The sequence below is a fragment of the Pantherophis guttatus genome, chromosome 3 (genome assembly GCF_059756535.1).
Source record: "Pantherophis guttatus breed Tessera chromosome 3, ASM5975653v1, whole genome shotgun sequence".
NCBI classification, from domain to species: domain Eukaryota; kingdom Metazoa; phylum Chordata; class Lepidosauria; order Squamata; family Colubridae; genus Pantherophis; species Pantherophis guttatus.
This window is the reverse complement of record NC_142065.1, coordinates 146,083,121-146,105,899: the sequence shown is the minus strand read 5'-3', so window position 1 is coordinate 146,105,899 and position 22,779 is coordinate 146,083,121. Positions and strand designations below refer to the sequence as shown.

The following is a 22,779-nucleotide window of genomic DNA, read 5'->3' as shown; positions in this document are numbered from 1 at the left end:
TGAATTTTCCTTCCTACTTAAACTTAAATGCAAACCTGATGCTGAAATTTACCTTAATAACTAGGCAAAACATGTGTTTTTAAAAATAAAATAAAAAATAGCTTACCAAGAGATATTCATATTCTTCTTCCAGCTGATGAACAGCAGCCTTCTCACGCTGTTAAGTAAAGAATAAAGAAAACATGTGTCTAGCAAACAGGGAAAACAGATGGAAATAGGAGATTTCCATTAAAGATAGGAGAACTGAAGGCAGTAGTATTTGGGACATTCTTTTTACTATAAAAGAAAAAAGGGAACATAACTCTGCAAGCAAATACAGCTGAGTGCTGAGTTAAATGCAAGACACAGAATTGGAAATCTGTGATTATCCAGACTTGATTATACCATGTTTTTTTTTAATCCAACCAATATTGGACTATCCAATGGCCACATATCAATCCAACAAAAATCCTTTTTAAAACACTATTCAATTTATCCATCCAGCCAATGAGAATCCAGGAGAGAATGGAAGTGGAAAGAATAGAGCAGAGAATGATGGGTATAATTTGGTAGGATACCAGAATGTCTAATGTTCGTTCTGCACCCCTTTTCCATTAATTTCAAACTCCCTGTTTAATATAAAAAAGCAATAGTCAGAAAAAGTATGCATCATCATTTGTGTGTGAGGAAAATGTGATGGTAAAGAAGCTAAAGTTTTTTCTCAAAGGTGAAGACTCAGATTTTAGCAATATTTATTGTTAAATAAATTAGCAATAATAGGCACTTGATAATAATATATACAGTCAACAGTCTAAAAAAAGAAATACACATAGTAACTTACCAGATCAGTTTTCACCTTATCCAAGTGCCAACGATAGTCTCCAATAGAATTATGGAATCTTCTATGCTCAGCAATTTGTTGTTCAATGGCTGCAGCATCAAATCCCCATTTTACTAACTCCATTTCAGTCTGAAAAGAAAAATGCATTAATTGGTACTTCATTCATAAATGCACCAACCAAAAATTATATAAATCCCATAATTACTTTCCAAATTGAATTTGATTCCCTAACTTCCTGCTGACGGTGCTTGTGCTAACAGAGTTGTTAGTTACAATTTGTTCTTTAAATGTAAAGTGATGCAAAATCACAGGACTTTAAACTGTGAAGCCTCTTTTGCTTCGACACCAAAAACAGACCTAGATCTTATCTTGTTTCCTTGCTACAACATGATATATGCACTGCACCTTATGTTAAGCAGCTCAGCAAATACTTCATTGCTGGTAATGTTGTAAGCATATTACAATCTCATTCCTTTTTATGCCAACCTACGTATCGCTTTTTTAAAAAAAATAGTATAGTTTTCTTGCTAGTAGGCAGAACTCAGTACTCAGTACATTCCCAGTAAACATCTCCTTGGGATGACTGCAGACTTAGAATTTCTGCCTTTGCAAGGAAGAGGTGCTCTTTCATATAAGTGCCGAGAGATACTCCACTCTCTCCTGCCATGCCAGACACAGAAAGTTTTATTATTCCTTTTTAAGAACAGATGCAGGACCGAAGGAGGGAACAGAAGAAGTTGTAAAAAGCACAAGGCAAAGATCTGAAACCTCAAATTAAAGTCTGGAATTTTCACAAAAAAGGGAAAATCAGGAAGGGAAGCAGAGAATTATTTTGCTTCTGGAAATTTGCTTCTGTGGATGATTGCATGATCAAGAACCACTGTATTTATCATTCTGTAGAAAATAGGAAAGTACTTTATATCAGCCTTGAACCATACTTCAGGCACATTCCAAAAATCTAGTATTTTTCTCTTGAAAAACCTTCTAATAATAATAAAAATATTTAGAATTTCCCCATCTCTTTACTATGACTTTAGGCCAGAGAAATCCTATCTGTAGCAGACCAACAGCATATTGCAGTCTGCCAGAAGTATATAAAACATTTTTATCTTTTGTTTAATCAATCTGCTGCTCTCCTGTAAGTAACTCTGTAACTAATCTCTTTCATTTTGGATATTTATAGTTTAAAAAAAAAAGAGTTACATTTTATCTGTCCTGTTTTATAATAAAATTTTACTGTTTTCGTTTTGTAGGCAAGAAAATAGGATCAAACTCTCTAGCCATATTTCTACATAGCCAGGGAGTTTCATTACAGGAACTATTTCTTTGTTTACATTGCAAGAGCAATGTAAATCTCTTTCATTCACCTGGGTGATGCCAGATAACAGGAAGTGGCAGCAGGCACTTGCAACTACTCCTAATCAGGAAACAGGTTATGAGGAATCAGAGGACTTCTGGGAAAAATAATTTGAGACCTCTGGCCTTCTACCCTTCAGGTTCAGTCAATCTGCTACAACAGCTTTTCTCAACCTCAGCTACTTTAAAATGCGTGGATTTTAACATGCTGGCAGAGGGAATTCTGGGAGTTGAAGATCACACAACTTAAAGTAGGGGTGTCAAACACATGGGACACAGGTCAAATCCAGCCCGTGCCGGCCACGCCTACCCCAGCTCCGCAAGGACAAAAACAATCCCAATACATCACAATACAGCCCGTGATGTGATCAGGTTTAATATCCCTGTCTTAAAATTGCAGCAGTTAAGAAACACCATGCTATAGGAACAGAATTGAATAACAGAGTTGGGGAAGGGACATTGGAGGACTTCTAGTCTAACCCCCTATTCAACCAGGAAACCCTATACCATTTCAGACAAATAGTTGTCCATTCTCTTCTTAAAAACTTCCAGTGTTGGAGCATTCACAATTTCTGTAGGCAAGTTTTTCCACAGATTAATTGGAAATTTCTCCTTATCTTTAGGTTGCTTCTGTCTGAACAGATGCTTCCATTTCCAATGCCATCCAACAAATCAAAGATCTAACTAGTATGAGAACAATTACTCCAATAATTCTTAGTCTTCAGTTATTTTGACCGTTTGTGAGAGCAAGAAATAGAGATCTGAGAAAACAATTCAATTCAATTCAAATCTTTATTGTCAGTGCACAACATATGTACAATGAGATTGGTTGAGCTCCCTCAAATACCCTTTTAGATTTTCTGAATTTTTGCAAAACTTTGCTGTTGAATATTATCAAAACTTCATGAGGATCAACTTCATTGAGATGGGCATCCATGTTCTTAGTGAGCACTGGCTTCTACTCTCCCATAATCATTTTAATGAGAACCTGCAATCATTGGATGTTCTTTTTGTTTTTGTGATTTCCTGAGTGATTTTATGCTCTTGATTTGAAGAAATAGTCAACCTTGAAAAGATTTGCCACTGCCCAATTTTTTTCCATTTTAAGACTGTGTCCCTTATTATAGCTCTGTGTTGCTCCAAAGTTTTAGAAATTTTTGGTCAGTTTTTCTAGACTGATGGGCATCAATTAAAGGTAGTCCTGTAGTTGATTTGGGTCAGTACTGGATCTGGGTCAATCTTGTATATTTTGATTGATTGTTCAGTGAAGAACTAGAGAACTTCATGAACCCTACCAGTTACAGGTATCTCTTACTTTAAATAACAGAAACAGGGAATGGTAACTTTCTTATATTGGCTTATCCCTTCTTTGATAATTTTATTTATTATACAAAAGAAATAAAACACAAAATGTTGGTATCATTGGCTCTATAAGACTCCTTTAATATATTGCTATGACCACAGGAGGTTTTGATAACATTCACTGACAAAGGTATTCAAATATTTAAAGAAATCCAAAAGCAGATGTATATTCTTTTTCCATAAATTATATTTGGAGGCCATTTAGGAGATGCTGTTCTAGAATGATAGAAGAACTTTAAAAAAAAAAAAAGTCTTTATGAGACATCATGCCAGTAGTGTAATGCTACAACGTTCATCCTTTTGAGCCACACCTGTGCTTAACTCATGCTGGAACAATTACAACAAGCAATGCCAATTTAGGTTATTAGCCTCCTGAAAGTTACACAGGACTTTCACCTTCTTCTTTTCAGCTTTGTTTTAGTCAAAGTAGCAGCAAGTTAAAACAAGCATTACTGCAGAACTACAAAAGGGTGGCTCTGTTCCAGCTTCCATTCCTCCCAGAGAAACCTGATCCAGCTGCTTAGCGCAAAGGTCTCCTATCTGCAAACCAACTGGAAAATAAAACTAAACACTAGCAAGCCTGCTAGGGCTACAGGGAAGAATTTCCCATGTATTGCGTTACGAGAGAAAGTATTACTTTGGCTCACTGGAGCTGAGCTTTGCAGACAGAATATTAAGCCAGAGAAGGTCAGTACGAGATAAGATAAGGAAGCTACATGCAACTGGCTCAAAATGCCTATTTATAACAGGCTTCTGAACACTAGGAAAAGCAAAGTCTCCTTTTGCTACAAAATTTGAAATGCTCCAATAGATTGTTAAATAAATTTCCCCATTTTTTTCCTCAAATTTTTTAAGTGAAGAAAGGAAGATTTTTCTTATGTATCAACTTAATGTTTTCTTCCTTTAAATTTCAGATGAAAATTCTCACACACACAAAGTTGAAACTGTTTTTCTTTTTCCTTCATCAAGAGTATCTTTATAAGAATGTAAGAAGAACAGATGGTAGAGTTTTATAAAGATGAATTAATGCATCCTTTCATTAAAGAGATTTCAGATTAGTGTGGGAACACTTATTTCCCTATCTCCAGCCATTATATTAATGTAGATGACTCCAAGTTTAGGAGAACTATAATTATATCACAACCCTAGGCTTTGGCAGAATCTATATCTTAACAAAGCAGCAACAAGAAAATCAATGTTTTACTACAACCTCTCCTATAAAGACTATTCAGATTATCAAAAACATCACATTTATTTAAATCTGATGTTTTATTTTAGCAGATCTCTATCTTGGACCAAAAAGGCAGTTTCTAAGCAATGAGCATCTTTTAGAAAATTACTATGAACTGATATTTAAGTCACCTTTTCTTTGGGACATTGCATTTTTGAATTCTTTTTCTTCTTCTACCACTATGTTGTAATCATTCCAGAAGAGTTTCTGTAATTCCTCTCTTATCAGAAGCCCCTCCTTCTCTGCAGCTTCTCTGCAGTCTCTTGACAGACATACTGACTTTCTTTCTTTACACCATCTAGCTTATCTACGTCCTTCCCTCATCCCCTGCTTGCACTTGACCAGAGAGTCCATATTCAGCTACTTCTAATCTTGTAGAGAATTGGCCGCAGTGAAGGAATGAATAATAATTTTTAATTTGCTTTTCATGCATGCATTGTGAAAAGCAAGCTTTTTGATTAAGGCATTCCAACAACTCTTTTTTAATATTCAGTATCAGGCACCATGAAGGTTCAAGTTAACTGATTTATTGCTAAAAGCCAATACACAGGAATCTTCTCAACTAACAGTCAGTACCTGGTTAGAGTTAGATAAGGGTCAACAATATTTAAGGGGGGTTGACTTAGCTCACTTGTGTCTACATAAGGATTCTAAACTGATGCCTCTTAACTCCTCCCCCTGGTTCTGACAGTCCTTCTATATTCATTCAAGTTTACCTTCTGCTGTCTCATCCAGTTCAGACATTCACTGGTGACACGCCTAGTGTATTCATCCCAACCTGAAGCACTCTGAGAGCTGTAACCACCACCTTTGGAACTAGCCCTTCGGACACGAGGTACACTGATGGCCTTGTAGAGGGCACGCATCTGCTCTTGAAGTTGAAGCAGTCTAAAGGAAAAATGTAACAGTGAGGAAGAAGAATATCAAAGGTTGGAAGGGAGGGGTGAACTTTCAGGTTCTGAGCTATCTTAGCAAGAAGCTTGAAATAATTAAGAGAATAATAATTCATTATTGAATTCATAAAGAATATTGGGTGGAACAGAGCCTTCTCTATGGTGCCTAGTGAAAAAAATACACTAATTACCAACTTCATTAACATGTTGATTCCTAGATAAAAATTTAACTGTATTAATGACATTTATGAATGCTTAAGAGCTATCGTAATAAATACAGTTTGTTTGCCTCTGCTGATGATTAGTTTACACCTTTTTTAATTTATTGACATTTCTAGTTGGTTTTACATTTGGGTTACCCATCTGTGATAGCTTTTATCAAAATGAAAATAAACAGGTATAATCTTAGAATTGCATTTGAGGTCCAGCTTCACAAATTTATAACATTCGGGAAAGACATTGCACCATGTCTTACTCAAGTGTTGATATTCACACAAATGTAATAGACTGTGTGGATGACCTTAGGGTGTGAGGGAAAGAGATCTTGCCAAGGGAATGACCAGACAAGAGGGGGAGGAGCCCATAGGCACTTAATAGTCAGAGAAAGAAACTTAGTAAGGACCTGTGTCCTAATTGATCAAACAGTTAAAAGTAGTGGAGGGAAGTTTGTACCTTTCAGACTTGCAACATTCTATTAATATAGCCTTACAATTAAGTAGATTTAGTTTATCTAGCTGTGTTTCCTATCCAGGAAGGCTGACATTAGATGAGATCTGAATTATTTACTATTCATCTAGTACAGGAGTGTCAAACTCGATTTCATTGAGGGCCACATCAGGATTGGGTTTGACCTTGGGGGGGGGGTTGGCCAGCTTGATGTCAGTCATGTCAGGGGCACCTGTGGTGGCCTCCTGCAATCCTCTGCCAGTGAAAACAGAGCATGTGGCCCTCCAGAGCTCCGTTTTCACTGGCAGAGGCTTGCAGGAGGCCGTCCCAATTGAAAACAGAGATTGGGAGCCTATTTTCACTGGCAGAGGCACCGTGGGCCAGTCCTTTACTTTTTCCAGAGTGGCCCCATAGGCCAGATCTAAGCACCCCATGAGCCGGATCCAGCCCATGGGCCTTGAGTTTGACACCCCCGATTTAGCAAAGGTTGCATCACATGATTCTAGATGTACATCACCTAGAATAACTCCCATCATCCATATGTAATCATCCATATGCATCTACTTGTTTATTCAATGTGACAGAGGTTACTACTTCAGTACCCAAGTTATATTACTTAGGTACAAATATACCTTTTCTGGTAGAGATCACATGGCTGTCCCATTTGTCTCATTTCTCTGATCAACCCATCAAGGATGTCCATGTGTTCATTTGCCTGACCAAAGCAATCCTCCAGCTCTCGGTTCCTGCTAATTTGGATACCATCTCCATACTTCAGTTCCTAAAACAATTAAAATAAAGCATAAACCACTCTATCAACATACAGAGACACAGATCAATTTATCAATCCTTTACATGTCTTTGAACAGAATTTGGACAACTATAGCTACTGCAATTTGCACTAAATAGACTACTTTTCAAAATCTATACTTAAATCAGAAACTAAGAGATAGCAAAAGACTCCAAATGTATGTGTGTGTGTTGGGGGATGGGGGTGGGGGTGGGGGGTTTCCAAAATGACAAATGTAATTCAGGGCAAGCAAGGGTAAGGCTACATACATGTTTACCTATTGTTTTTCTTTTCTTTTCAATTCTTTATCATATATTTTAAAAGAATCCACATTTTGAATACAACACAATTCCATGCATGCAATTATAATGCAAGAACAGTGTTCAATTCCAAATGAATTCCACATCAGATTTATATTTTTTAAAAACAAAACAAAAACAAAAACAAAGCTATTTTAGACAATGAGGCATACTTCCAGAGTTTCATTTCCGAATTAACTGACTTTTTTTTAAATAAAATTTCTGCAGCTGATAACATATAAATTGCATATAAATTAGACTAATAATAATAATAATAATAATAATAATAATAATAATAATAATATAATGCTGCTTCAGTATGTTTTAGTATATACTGATTTGGTAAAATTTAATAAATATATATATATATATGCTTGGAATTGGATTGCAATCTTCAAAATTTGTTCTGTTCCAGGATGAATCAGTTTCCAATAATGGCACACTGTGCAGTATTGCCACTGCATCCGAAAAACAGTTCCAACTATGATGCATGTCCAACAGTTTTCAAGGAAAATAATTATTCATTTCAGCAATCAAGACTAGCGTGATTTGCCAATGGAAAAATTTGATGATAGAAAACCAATTCTAAGTATAAAGTTTGAAGTCAATTTAACATTCTTTTTCCATGGAAATCCCCACCATTTTATGTCTGTAACTATATTCATGTTCCATATCCATTTAATTATGCAATCATTAACTTGTTCAGACTTTGAGCAATACTTTATTAGTAATTTATAAATCATGCCTAGAAAATGATCAGTATTTTGTGTAGGAAATTGGATCAAGCTTCTCAATATTTCTTTCTGCAATTCCTTAATGCTACACTTGTTGTTTGAAGATATTGAAACCAATTAAAGGTAGAACAACGTAGAGAGCAGGAGTGGGCAACTATGAAAACTTAACAACTTGTGGACTTGCTGGCTCAGGAATTCTGGGAGTTGAAGTCCACAAGTTGTAAAGTCTGTAATACTGTAATACAGTAACAGACTTTGCTCCAATCTTAACTTCATAAATATATAGATAGGCTGAAAGCTAGCAGGGACTGATTAGGAAAGTGTTATTGGGTTTGTATGAAGAAAATGAAAAACTCAAGACAAAATGTAGCTAATACTTTATGAAAACTTCTATGATGTGAATCACTAGTAAATACAGTAGGAGACTGGAAATAATGTCTTTATACAGGTAAGTCTTTGACTTATGATCACAATTGAGCCCAAAATTTCTGTTGCTAAGTGAGACATTTGTTAAGTGAATTACGCCCCATTTTATGACTTTTCTTGCCACAGTTGCTAAGTGAATCACTGCAGTTGTTAAGTTAGTAACCCGGTTGTTAAGTGAGTCTGGCTTCTCCAATGAATTTGCTTTCAGAAGGTTGCAAAAGGTGATCACATGACCCCTGGACATTTCAACCGTCATCAATATGAATCAATTGCCAGACATCCAAATTTTGATCACGGGCTGGTGCAATGGTCTTAAGTGTGAAAAATGGTTGTAAGTCACTTTTTTAAAGTACTGTTTGTCACTTCAAACAGTCACTAAATGAACTGTTGTAAATCAGGGACTATCTGTACAAGATTGCTTTTGCCACTGTGAAGACAACTGGGTCATATTTAGCTTTTCTACATAAGTTTTTATTCTCATTCTCATTCCCCCCCCCTCTCTCTCATTTCTCTCCCCCCTCCCACTTCTCTCTCTCTCTCTCCATTCTCTTAGTGTTCTAATTGGCAGAACACTGAATTCAGGGGACAAAAAGAAAGAAAATGAGACATGAAAAAAGGATTCTGTATACAATGAAGGTTTCAAAAAGAAGCCACACCTAAAATTTTTATTCATGATGCATCTCTATAGGAATAAACAGGTATTGAATAAAATTACTCTTAAGAGCAGCTATCAAAAGATGCATATGCCATGACAAATTGGCATGTTTAATGTTAATTAATGTAGGAATCTAAAACAAATTCATGTTTAATATAGGAAGCAGTCAATAGCAAAATAATTTGTGACTGGTTTTACAAGCATGAAGTAACACAAGCATTGTTGACCACTTTGTGCGTTATGTGAACCTATACAACTCAGATTTATTCAGTAATCAAGCACAAGAATGCTACATAACTATTTGTGGCCTATTTGACTGGCAATAACACTAACCAAGATTCTTCCCAATGAGGTCCTGATCCTTTTAAAACCCAAAATGAGCAGGGCAAGATTTGGCTACTCTCTGTGTGAAAATGAACTCTAAACTTTTTCACTACAAAGCAAGTGTTCTATCGTTCTATGCATCCTTATTAACATGTTGATTTACTTTCTGCAATATGTGCCATTGTTCACTTATTATTAAAAATAGTGAAGCAACACCATCTCCCAACTTACAGGTTGCACTATGAGTTCAGCGCGCATGAGGCAATCCGAGCAAGCTTGCAGAAGGTCCTGAATGGTGTTCTGACGCCGGGACACTGTAGCAGTTCCATTTTGACTGAAAGAGCAAGAGTGAGAAAGAGAATACCAAATTACACTGTTGAAATCAACCATTAATTATAAATGTGTTTTCCGAAAGAACACAACACACCTTATTTAAATTAAGGTGTTGTAACCTGCTCGACTTCAGAAAGATCCTGATGATACTTGGGTCACTCCTTTTTGTGGTATTACAATGCTGAGTCTGCACTCTGTGAAACTACTGTGGGAACATGTCGCAGCAGCTAACCTGCTGTGAATTGGATTTTTTTTTCAATAGATCAAATCTATACAAATGATGAGCAAATTTAAGAGAAAGTTCTTAAAACAGCTTTCACCATTGAATCGGCATCTTTATGATGCGCTGAACTTTAACTCCTACTTGGCCAGTTAATGTAGCAAGAGAATTGCAAGGAATTAGAGTCTAGAGAACGCTGGGCTGAAGAAAACTGGGTTAAGTATCAGCTGGGTGGTGGGGGGACCGACATATAGGGTGTGATAGCACAGCTAAATTCGTAGTTAAAATGCAGTTTTCTTTGTCCCTCTTCCTAAAAGCTTCATTTTAGAAATCCCTCCCAGAATATTTCCAGCAGTCAATACAATCTCAAAAGTTGCATTTTTGTGAACCTTTTGGCTGGAGCTGTTGCTTCTCATTTCAAATACATATACCTCGTTACCCATGATAGTTTCTCCTTTTATTTTGTTACTCATTTCCAATTAACTCAATTAAAGCTATCCATAAAACAATATGTAATTAATCAATAAATGGAGGATATTTCCATTTCAAGGTCACTTCAAGGTTGGTGTGAACTTCAAGGTCACACGATCCAAAGTACACATTTGACACAAGGCCCAGATGGAAGACAAGTTTATACTGTATATACTTTCAGATTCCTGAATAGTTTGCAGTTTATCAATTTTCCTACTCCCAGTTGTACAGTTTTCTCCTGAAAACAGTACAACTCCATGTTACAAAAGGGTAAGGTGAGGAACCAGGAGCAAAAGATTCATTTGTTCCATTACTGCAAATGAATTTTTAGTTTGGCCATGTGTTCAGATACTCTCTTTGGGTACGTATGTGCCCTAAATGTCAGGGACAAAATAGGTATATTATAAGCCTCAGGTCATATGATGGAAGATCAGATCAGATCTCTGAAATCTCAACTTTTAAAAAAATATTATAAATCTCATCTGGAAATTTGTCTTAAGCAATCTCCAAAATCAGACTGCCTTTCCAGACTTTGATAATTGACCTTTTGGTAAGGGCACTTTGTATAAGAGACTAAGGCTCTATTACAGTGTTGGCGAAACTTTTCAGCACCAAATGCCGAAACGGGAGTGCGCACGCACAGGGGAGCACCAGAAACTGGAAGAACAGTTCCCCAGCACGCACACACGGGAGTCCCAGAAACCGGAAGAGCAGCTGAGCTTCTGGTTTCCGGCATGCACATGAACGCCAGTCACATAGTCTTCTGGTTTCTGGCATACATGCGTGTGCGAAGACCAGCTGGCCAGTGCATATGTGCATGCTGGAACCCAGAAGAACAACGGACAATGGCCGGCATACCCAGAGAGATGGCTCAGTGTGCCACTTCCTGCACGTGTGCCATAGGTTCGCTATCATGGCTCTATTATAATGTTTGGTTATAAAGAAACAGCCATCAGAAATTTGCCAACACTGAACACACCCGTGCAAGCTCGCAAAATAAACTGATGGTGGAATTTTTAACCATCTATAGATTGTTTTGGATTTCATTTGTTAGTGAAACAGTCATGTGGTAGAGATCCAATTGTGGGATTCAGCCAGTTCGCACCACTTCAGGAGAACCGGTTGTTAACTTTCTGAGCAATTTGGCAAACTGGTTGTTGGAATAAATCATTAGGGCAGAGAACCGGTTGTTAAATTACTTGAATCCCACCACTGTAGAGATCCTTTCATGAGGAACTTTCTGTCATTTATTCTTTTATAAAAATGAAAACCTTGCCTATTCAGCAAGTAAAAATGTAATATATAAGCCAGCAATTTCTCTTCCCAGAATTCCTTGCCACCAGCCATGCTAGCTAGGGAATTATGAGAATTAAGATCCAGAGAGCTTAAGGGACTCCAATTAAGAAAAGCTATATTAGGAGACCAAAGCACCATCCAGAAAGTTGTGATACGAAGGAGATTCTGAAGGGCACAACATAGTTTAAAATGTTTTTGAGAGGAATGTACATATTCATAAAGATTAAAATAACATGGAAAGGATTTTACTGTGCCCCATTTCCCAAGTAAACTGACTTTGACTGCAAAATGACATAGTCAAATTTGCGAACAAGAGTTGTAGTTGTAGTCCTGTGCCCGAAATTCACCCAACTGTGGATCCTACCTTCAGATTCAATCTACCGTATTGTATACCATGTTGTTATATATGCAAATGCTGGAGTAATATTAATCTTTTTCTTTGCTTTACGAAGCAAAGGAGATAAAATAGAAAAGCACATTTACCAGAGTGCCATCCTTTGGAATTATCCACTAGAATATTATTCCCAGCTATGAAGCTTAAAAATATATTTTGGATGCCATTCTAAATTTTTATTTAGAAAAGTTAAATAAAGTAGAATGCTGTCTAGTACAGTAATAATGGCAAAAAGACACTAGCTCTTTTATTTAAATCATATATTTTGTTGTGCTCAAAGAACAAAGAACACTTGCTTGGGCTGCTTTTCCACAATACAGTCATCCTGAGTTGCAAGTCAGCACTAGCTGAATGTAGGCGAGGTGCTCCAAATGATGAACCATATAGTACCTCCATGGTAAAATCAGAGCTCTCAAACAGGCTCAGGCATCTCCCAAATGGAAGAATTTGTTATTAAGACATTTAATGCAGGAAAGTGCCCTGCAACTGGCAGAAAAATATACAGCAATTCTCTTACATACAGATGATGTAGTTCTGTTTGCCCAAACCTATAGTAATCTAAAAAGAGCATTGCAGGTCCTGGCTGAATACTGCCACTTGAAACCCTAGAAATTCACTATAATAATCCAAGATGCTGTTGTGTGTGCTAAGCACCCTAAAACATACGTTTGGAAAATAAACCATCATCCAACTGAGAAGATACTTTACTCATTAAAGTGTTACAGTATTGGGTTTCATGTCACAACTCCATGTAGGTTGTGTATATATATATGGATCACATATATATATATACACATGTGGAAAAGCCCAAAGGCCTGCTATAACCCCACAAACTTTCGTTTACAAGAGAACACTGTATATTCCCACTTCATTTCAAAAACACTCAGGCCAAGACTAAGAAAGCATTATTATTTGGCATCCAAATAGATCCATATATTTCTTCTGCCACCTTGGGAGAGATTCAGACTAAGTTCTTTCAGGCAACATTTTAAGTCTCATGTTGTATTTCAAATATAGTCCAATATCACCAGGTTGGGGTCAGTAAGATTAATTCCAATGCCTCGGTACATGTTTTCACATACTGAATTAAACTTTTCTTCTCCCTGGCAGATCTAACTCCTCTGGTCCTTTCTGATAATTTCACTTCCTTTGAGCCAAAGCAATAAATTAAAAACTGCTACTCTTCTTTTAATACAAATACACATGCTAGGGCATAAGTGTACAGTAGAAGCAACCAGGCAGTGCCTCAAGGTAACTTGATAGCCACTCAGACCTGAGGCTCCTCCCTAAAGACATATTTCTATGCAGTTTTCACACATGCTAGATAGTTAAACTAATTTACTAAGGTGAAAGTTAACATTGGCATGTTCGTTGAACTCTCCTCAGTGGTTTTACAGAGGATTCAAATCCAGACTATGCTATTCAAATCAAGGCTACCTCATTCAAATCAAGACTATACCAATGTAAATGAGCCATTGAAAACATCAAATGTGTCTTATTAGAGTATTCATTTTACACTGACACTATGAGCCCTTAACTTTATATTCAACTAACTTCCCTGGTCATTCTGAATACTTTTATTACAACCTCTAATTTTCAGACTCAAAAGACTCCACTGCATTAAGTGTAGCCAAATTTTGTCATGTAATGCACAAGATATGCAGCAGTTTGACTGATACCTTCACCTAATTAATATTTTTTGGTATGCAATGTGTTTTATGAATAGGTCGTTGACTGTAATAAATAAACTTTCCCTATCATAGAAAAATTCTCTAATTTTTAAGAAAGTATTTACTTTCCAGATCTAATTCAGCCTATTAGCCATCATATTCATCTGTATTATTAAACTACATTGTATTGTGGCTTAAAAATAAAGGTCCACTTGTATTAAATGAATGACAGAAGTTGGGAATTCTGGTAATTCCAAACAACTGGAAAGCATTGGATTAGTATATGTTGGATTTTTTTTTAAACCAGAAAACTTCAATGAATCTTCAGCCTTTCAATCAGAACAATTTTATCCAGAGAAAGTATCTGAGCTCACATATTGCATTTATTAAAGAATAGACATCAAGTGATAAATAGTGCAGGTGTAACACCTGTTGCAGATCTATCATTTTATCTACCATCACATTAATACTAAAACTTTTAACATGTTTTAATATTTATTTAATACTTTCATCATATTTTGCAAATGATACCGCAGCCATCTCATTACAACTACAAGCTATTCTTCCAAATCGCATTATCATCTACAGTACAGTAATAGACAAACGAATAAGAGGCGGCATCAGGAAAGATAAATGGATAGAGGTGAACTTGTAATTTACTCAAATGCCTGAAGACAAAACATTAATTTTGGGAAGTGCCACTGGTTGGCTGTAGCCATCCAAAAGCACAGTCTCTAATATTTTACTTGACTGTCACATTTCAGTACCAGGCAAAGACCTTCTTCACCCCATTTCCTGCAAGACTTTAACATCCTTTCAAAGCTTATAAACTGTTTTCTTATTCTTGGTTTGTTGTTTTAAATTTCAGAGTTTGTTACCATGCATATGCAAATATGAAATAAAATCAGCCTCAAATTTGGAGTCATTCAATACTGTATTCTCATAGTTTATATATATTATTTATCTCAATATATTTCTTATTAAGTTTCCTACATTGCCATCCATTCCATTATCACAAATAGAATTCTGAATTTACAACAAGGAGGACTAGAACCTTGCTTCCTTTTACAAATACAAAATGGCATTATCCAGATACCCGAGATTGCCAAACCAGAGTCTAATAGCACTATTCCCAGTCAACCTTATATGTTAAGAACTTGCAATCATAGAAGCAACTATTAAGCTTTTTTGAAGAAAAAAACAAAGACTAATAATTGTATGCTCATGAAAATGATGGGATAGATAATTATGCTGAGACATAATTATTTTTCTAAAGACAGGTTAATTTTCTAATTAGCAGAAGCTGGAAGAAATGTACATTCTGCATTCAGATAATATATAATAGGGATAAGGGGTGTGTGTGTGTGTGTGTGTGTGTGTGTGTGTGTGTGTGTGTGTAAATAGATTCATTCAGAATTAAGCTATGACCTGGCTCAGAATGACATGCAAACAGACTCAGAACCTTCTAATACTAGCCAAGATTAGCATCAAAATAATACTGAACCAGTATCATTTTGAAAATTTATGCCATGATAACTTTTGACCCCTTAAGCATGGTCTAAAATCAGCAGATTAATATCTGGGCATGACTTCTTTGCATAGCAACCTAATCAGCTATAACAGATTTGATTCATTCATTTTGTAATGTGCCACTTGCACAACTCAATTTATGAAGGATCAGCAGAGCTATTGGGGTATGACATCTGTATTTGCTCAGACGTGCCAATTCTGCACACCAAACTGTACAATATCTCACTTATCTCCTAACTCTCTCAAAGAGGGGTAAAGTAGCTTTACCGTTTTTAATGAAAAGCTGAAATATCCTAGTTCTTTATTTACTTTTTAATTGCTTTTAGTCTCCCCTACCTGCACAAACCCACCTAGAATTATTGGCTCTTTATATCTTGGCAATCAGGTTGCATGCTCTGTTTTTTATCAAGTGATCTTTTCATTAGTCATGGTATTATGGGACACTCCTTATTCTCATCTTGGAATTGTGATGGTGTAGCAGTCATTTTCATTAACAAACATACTGGTTGCATTTGTTCACATAGTCTGCAATGCCCTGCCCTACCCTGCCTTGCCCTGCCCTGCCCCAAGAACAAGCCTTTGGAAATAAGGAAAAGAAGAAATAACAAGGATTTTTTTTTAAAAAAAAAATGAAGTTGTAATTCTAGTCTTTGTATGACTGTACAGACTGCTACTTGTATTCTACTTGTCTCTGCAAGTAAGTTCACTGACAAATAGATTTAAATGCATAAGTATGTAAAAGACATTTTAAAAAACAACCTTGCCTTACAATAATTTTTACCTTATTTTAAACATTGATACATTAAGGAATTAGAAATTATGTTTTTGAAACAAATGCAACCCAGATTTAATCACAAATTAAATCTTACCACTACTTAATACGCAATATGAAAATGACTTTGCATATAAAGATGTAAGAATTTCAAAAAGCAACATCCAATATTGCTTGAAAAAATTCTACTTATGTGATACTAAATTTCCCCTGCTACCCCCTCCTTTGAAAGCTCTCAAAATCTATTCCAGAGGGCTTGATAGACCATATGAGATTTTTGTAGGCAAACACAAAAAACAGTAGTTGAGGTGAAACAATCCTCTTCCTCTTGATTCCATCAATGGAAATTGTTTCTATTGGCAAATTCTATTGGCTTTCTGAAAGTTGATATAGGTAAGGAGAGAGTGGCAATGTTGCCTGGAAGGAAGCTTGTACTCCCTGCTCTGCACAAGGAAAAGAAAAGAAAAACACAATTACAGGAGAAGAGAGAGGACATGGGAAACGTGCACCACCACCCATCCCTCATGTCTGATACTGGAGAAAGCAAACTAAATAGTGGCTCCTCTGAGATAAAATGCTTTACAATGAAAAAGAAAGAGAGTGATAAAGGAGCATTGGCTGGTGAGAACCTTTTTGCAAAGTGTGGAGTTAATCACTAGCCATTTCATTTGCATTCTCCATTCCTTATCAATGAAACTGCTACAGAAACCAACTTATTCCTAGATTCCCACAACTGAGAAGCTGAGAACAGACAGCTTACTCAACCCTTGGGGGAGGGAGAGGCTGACACTGTCATTTCAGTAAGTTACAAGCTGGAAGATGAACAACCCAAAATAGACAAAAATTTAACAAAACCAGACCTTAACCTCACAGGCAAGTCTGCTGAAACTTTGATGAAGAAATAGTTTGCATTCAGAAATATATGTGCCAATACTTCTATATTTCAGTATACAAACTTTCTCAGATGTTACAACTATTTGTAAATGCCTAATGTTGAAGAGTGATACATTCCTAAGAATTGAGCAAAATATAGTAGCCAGAGAAGATGAACACAGTAACAAAAACTACATACTGATATTGCTGCAGGCAAAAAAGACACTTAGGAAAATTAAGAAAATAACCAAAAAGAAAAAAAAATATGTAACTATTAACATCTGAAATAAGGCTATATTACTGTACACAACTAAGCAATTCCATTCATTTTTGCATGAAAAAAAGTTGTTCAAATTGCATTCTTAAAAACCAGTTTCTCTTTCCAGGTGTACTGCCTCCATTCACAACTTCTGGCATCTAATTTTAATTTAATTCACACAATTTCTGCAGAGCTCTTTTGGTTTTTAACAATTAAATGACAGAAATTCAGCAGAGGAAAAACTTTTCTCCACTGTATCTGAAACTGGAAGGATGTTAAATCTATTAAATTTCTACTTATTCTGAATCCATGGAGATGTTTATAAAATGTACTGATTTTGCTGAATGTTTCCAAACAAGGCTGGGTTAATACTCTGAAGAGTATTAAATATAGAGCACAGCCATAATTATTATTGTACCAATGATAAGGCTATTACCAATGATGATTAACTAGAGTAAATTGTGTGTGTTTGTGTGTGCCTTTGAGTCAGTTTTGACTCCTGACAACTGCCAGGACTAGTTCCTGCAGTTTTTCAGAAGTTGCTATTGCCTCCTTTCTAAAGCTGAAAGAGAATGACTAGTCACTAGCCCAAGGTCACTCAGCTGGCTTTGTGCCTAAAATGGGAATAGAAATCACAATCACCCCCACTCCCAATTTCTAGCCTGATGCCTTAACCATTACACCAAATCTAAGGTTTCTACAAGGTCTCAATATGTTCAAACATAATCAGAAGAGACTCTCAATAACCATACTATCAATGCATACTAAGGTAAGTATTCAATTAAAGCTAATATATGGTAAATTAACAATAAATCTAGAGTCTACATAGTTAGTAAATTGTCCACACCCAGTCCCATGGAGGAAAAAAAAAACAATACTGAGTACTATAAATAAATTTTTACCAAAAAAAGGAGGGAGGGCTGCGAAAGGAATTACTTCCCAAACATTAAACACAGTAAGAGATTAAAAACAAGCATGTTTTATCAGTTGCCTTTGAATGTATGCCATCCACAAAGGGAAGGTTTAATTTTGAAATATAAATAGGTCTCTTTTAAAGTGGACTTTGTACATTTGTGTTTAGTGGTTCACAGACTTGGAATTAAGAATCACCATTCTTAACTACCTTTAATAGTTTATCAACACTGCTAGAGCACTACATCACGTAATAAATCACAGCAATGCTATGAGATAGACAAGATACAAAATGGAAGTAGCTAAAAGAAACTTTCCAATTTTGTTATTCAAAGAAAGAAAAAAAGCTTTACTGAGCCCCATCATACAAAAAAGATGGTGGTTCTGAAAAGAAACCTTGATGACAAAATCAACTAATTTGGAAAGACAGAAGCCAAGATTCACACCTCAATTTTTAATCTTAAATATTCTTTGCTAGTTTTGCCAATGTGTCACACCAGTGAAAACAAGCCCTGCTAAGCAAATGAAATAAATAGTACATAAACCAGACAGATGGGCTACTATTCATTATAATCTTTCTCTAAAAAGTGTGGGTGTCAGATATCAGACAGAATCTCATATATGTTACTTATACATGCACAGGCAAGCCACACATGCTTGCCCTATCTCATATGCATGTAAACACTCCTTGTGATCATATAATAACTATCTAGAGAGGGTAATATGTACAAAGTGTACAATGAAGGAAGAGCCAACGTCAATAACTGTTCCTGGTAAGTAGGATATGTTTGCTTGCAACAGAGTCTGTATTGTGCTTTTCAATTATAAATGGTTTATAACTGCATGCAGCTTCCTTAGCCAGCATGCAGTTATAAATAAGTTTCCATAACAGGAAAAATAAGGCATGTGAAGCAGTGTTACACATTTTTTTCTCAAGGATACAAATAATTTTTAAAAATCCTTCTTAGTGGATCAACAAAAGTGTAACTATTCTTTTGTATGACTTTCTCTTGAAAGCACAAAACAATGTTCCGGCCTTAAATTTAGGAGTTGGGTGTTTGACATAAAGAAAGGCTGCAGCAGTTCCATTATCAAAAGGGTAGTAATCACAAAGATGCAAGCAAAAAGGACATTACTCATCAGAAAACTTTATGCTCTCCACAAAGTTAAAACTTTAATCCCACAAGATACTGTACTGATGGGTGAATCATCTATCTGAGCCCCACTTTGTCCTACAATTCAATAGCCATAACCCAAAACTACAGCCTGCCAAGAGCCATTATATTATCAAAAGTTGCAACCAGAACACCTCCGAACTCTGTCCTGAGCTTTTTTTTTAAAGGTATCATAGGAAATAATCTTCCCTATAAGTCCAAATGCAGAACATAAGAGGAGGTGTTCGGAAACAAGAGGATACAATGAATTGCAACTAGATCTTCTTTCTACACACAGATACATAGCTTAATCAGCAAGGTTAATGTATATTCCAGGAAGCAAGGGCAGGTTTCAGCAACCAGTTAGAGCTGCCCATGATGGGACGTGTCCCGTTCCTCCTTAACAGGACGACTCTTTTATTTATTTGCAAAGAGAAAGAAGGAAAAATAAAATCTAAACATGGGTATACACCAGGAGAGGTAGAAACGCGAGATATTGTTTTGCGCTTACGTATATCCTTCGGAGTTGATGTCCCCGACATAGCATTTCTGGACGTAATACATTTTATGAGCATGGCTGCTTCCCCCGCCGCCGCCGCCGCCGCCGCCGCCTCCCATCATCATATGGGAGTTCATGTCGTAGCGCATATCCGGGCCGGACTCCGATCGGACCATCCTGCCCAAGGTGTTGAGCCTGGGATGGGATCCATTTATGCTCATCTTGAAAAGCTGTGTTTAGCTCAAGCCTCGGAGAAGGAAGAGAAGAGCCAGATCACAAGAAAAGCATCAACTCGGCACCGACGGAACTGAAGAAAGCTGTCCTGGAGAAGGGCTGTATTCTAGTTGCTTTTTTTTCTTTTCTTTTCTTTTTCTTTCTTCCTTTCTCCCCACTTCTGGCAAAAGCAAACGAGCGAGCAGCGCGAAACCCCAAATTAGTTCCCTTTTAAGGAATGCAGAAAGGAGAGGCAGCTGGTCTGAAAGGGGGGGGCGATGCGGGGGGCGGTCAGGGTGGGAGAGAGGAAACAGGGACAGGTATACAAAAAGTGGGAGGAGGGGAGATGAGGGGGGGCTAAAGGCAAAGGAGAAGTAAGCTGAAAGACTAGCTGTTCGAGGGAGAAAGAAAGAGAAGGCAGGTCCCAGTGGCGTTCAAGCAGCAGCGTCCAGGTGAGAAGGAAACCAAGCGGCGGCGTTACTGGTGGTGGTGGTGGCGGCGAAGGAGGAGGAGGAGATCAGCCAGTCTCCTCCCTACAGGCACAGGAAGGACGAAAGCCGCAAAGTTTGGGAATCTTTTTGAACTAACAAGCCTGGGCGTGGAACCACCGCCCTCTGGTTCATTCCGGTCCTCTTCCCTCTCCACCCTCCCCACTCCCGTCGAGCCACAGACAATAAAACTAGAGGCTGCCGAAGAGAGAGAGAGAGAGAGAGAGAGAAAGAAAGAAAGAAAGAAAGACACACAGAGAGAGACTCCTGGGCCGCCGCCTCTACGCCTTTACCTGGCTTACCCAACCCAAAGGCTTAGGTGGAAGCCAACGCCCCGCGCGCAGCTACGTCCTCGCTTTCGTTTGCGACTTCCCCCTGGTGGCCTTCTGCCCTTGACGACACAACAAGGGAGCCTGGCTGGGAGGGCCAAGTGAGGAGCGCTGGGCTCCCACGGGAGAAAGCCTTACTTAAAGAAAGTGGGGACTCCTCCCGCTGAGGGTTGAAGTTGCCGGTGAGGGGGGAATAATGGCTCTGCCTAGCGCCTGGCAATATAACTTGGGCTTCCGGGCGGAGTGGGTGGCCCTTTGGCGCGCGCTTTTATCCCGAGGCGAGAGTTTCACCAAAAGCTGGGAACAGTGGGGGAGGGAGTGGGGGAAGAGAGAGAAGACGGTGGAGAAAATTCCCGTCCGCTTCACAAGGAAGGGAGCGGGATTATGAACCCCTGGCTAGCCAGCTCCCCCACCGTGGAAATGGAAGACTCGCATCCACACAGCCCCTTTTCCTCCTCTGCTGCAGCCTCAGCAGCTCTCCCGCCAACACGTGTCCTGCCCGCACCTCGAGGTCAATAAAAGGAAATTTTATGTTGCTACATACTCTCTAACCATGCCTCAGGCAGTCACAAAGATCCCATTTGAGGCACTGGAATGTGGATTCCCTATTTAGGAAGTAGCTGCTATCAATTATTTTCTTGAGTGACGCCTAGGCTTTTATTTTTAATAGGTAATATCGTCCCTATTTCCTTGGAATACGCTGGGATGGGAAAGTGAGATAAATAAAGGAATAAAATACTGTGTTCAAGAGCCTCTGCTTCACAATAAAAGGACAATGGCCTCTCAGGACAGAGCTTGTCCTTAACTAAACAAAGAGCTTATCCTTAACTAAACAAAGACACTTCCAGATCTGAAGGCTTTTTGGTTGCCCTTCTGTTATAAACAATTTGCAGAACTATAAATGTTTGTTTGTTGAAGACTGTCAGTTCATACAAAGCAGTAAAACATTGCCATGTGAAATTATAAAACTAGTTGGGATTTTTTATTTTAACTTAGCGAATTATTTTTCCATATAAGAATTACTGCTATTGCATTTAACGTTCCTGAAGTGCTTTAAAGATCAGGAAAACATTCTGTTGGAAGAGTGACTTCTCATGCTTTTTCCATAATCTAAATTGTTCTTCCTTGAAATCTGCAAATAACATTAAAGGATTGGAAGGAAATATGGACTTAGATCAATAAGAGGTCTTATTGATCTTATTGTCTAATTAGAGGCAGAACTTAATACATGGAAATTTTGCAATATTAAAATTTTATACAAGCTGCAGTCCATATGATTTCAAAGTAGCTGAGAACAAATCTTACTTTGTAAATTAAATTTATTTGTAACTGATATTTTTATACCACTCTACTCCAGGTAATAGAGAAAAATTCTAAAGTCCATTTTTTGCTTCACTAGATAGCAAATGTTTATAAACTACCAGTAATTTGATGAATGAAAAAGTAAATCTTTTAATTAGATCAGTAACTGACCGCTATGAACAGTCTGTGGTCTTACATGCAATTGTCTAATTACATTATTTCTGACAGGCTTTTCTATGCAGAACAAACAAAGAAAATCCAACTGAAACAAGTTAGCTGAGACAAGATAAGAAATGCTAGTGATATAATGCAAATGTTGATGTTATGAGCTACATTAGTGATGAATGTGATCTATTAACCCACAGTTTTTCAACGCACTATAGTAGAAACTTGCAGTATTTTGAATTTGGCAATTCTTTGTGACTGACTTTTTCATTAATATCCGAGTGTCTTCATACACAATTCTGAGAATCATCACATTAGGTCCTATGTTTAACCGGGAGAGGGA

At 37.3% G+C, this 22,779-nt stretch overlaps 1 protein-coding gene across 3 annotated transcripts in view; it reads right to left on the bottom strand.

The window, feature by feature from the left end:
- The window catches only part of DSP (desmoplakin), a 46,611-nt gene extending 25,419 nt beyond the window's left edge, over positions 1-21,192 (bottom strand). For all 3 annotated transcript variants that reach the window (XM_034429109.3, XM_034429110.3, XM_034429111.3), the window contains exons 1-6: positions 19,952-21,192; positions 9,788-9,890; positions 6,961-7,109; positions 5,486-5,657; positions 821-949; positions 107-157 (exon numbers count right to left, since the gene is read on the bottom strand). In XM_034429109.3, the coding sequence (XP_034285000.1) occupies positions 107-157; positions 821-949; positions 5,486-5,657; positions 6,961-7,109; positions 9,788-9,890; positions 19,952-20,160 (813 nt within the window). In that variant the 5' untranslated portion in view covers positions 20,161-21,192. The remainder of the gene's footprint in view (positions 1-106; positions 158-820; positions 950-5,485; positions 5,658-6,960; positions 7,110-9,787; positions 9,891-19,951) is intronic.
- Between the last annotated feature and the right edge of the window lie 1,587 nt (positions 21,193-22,779).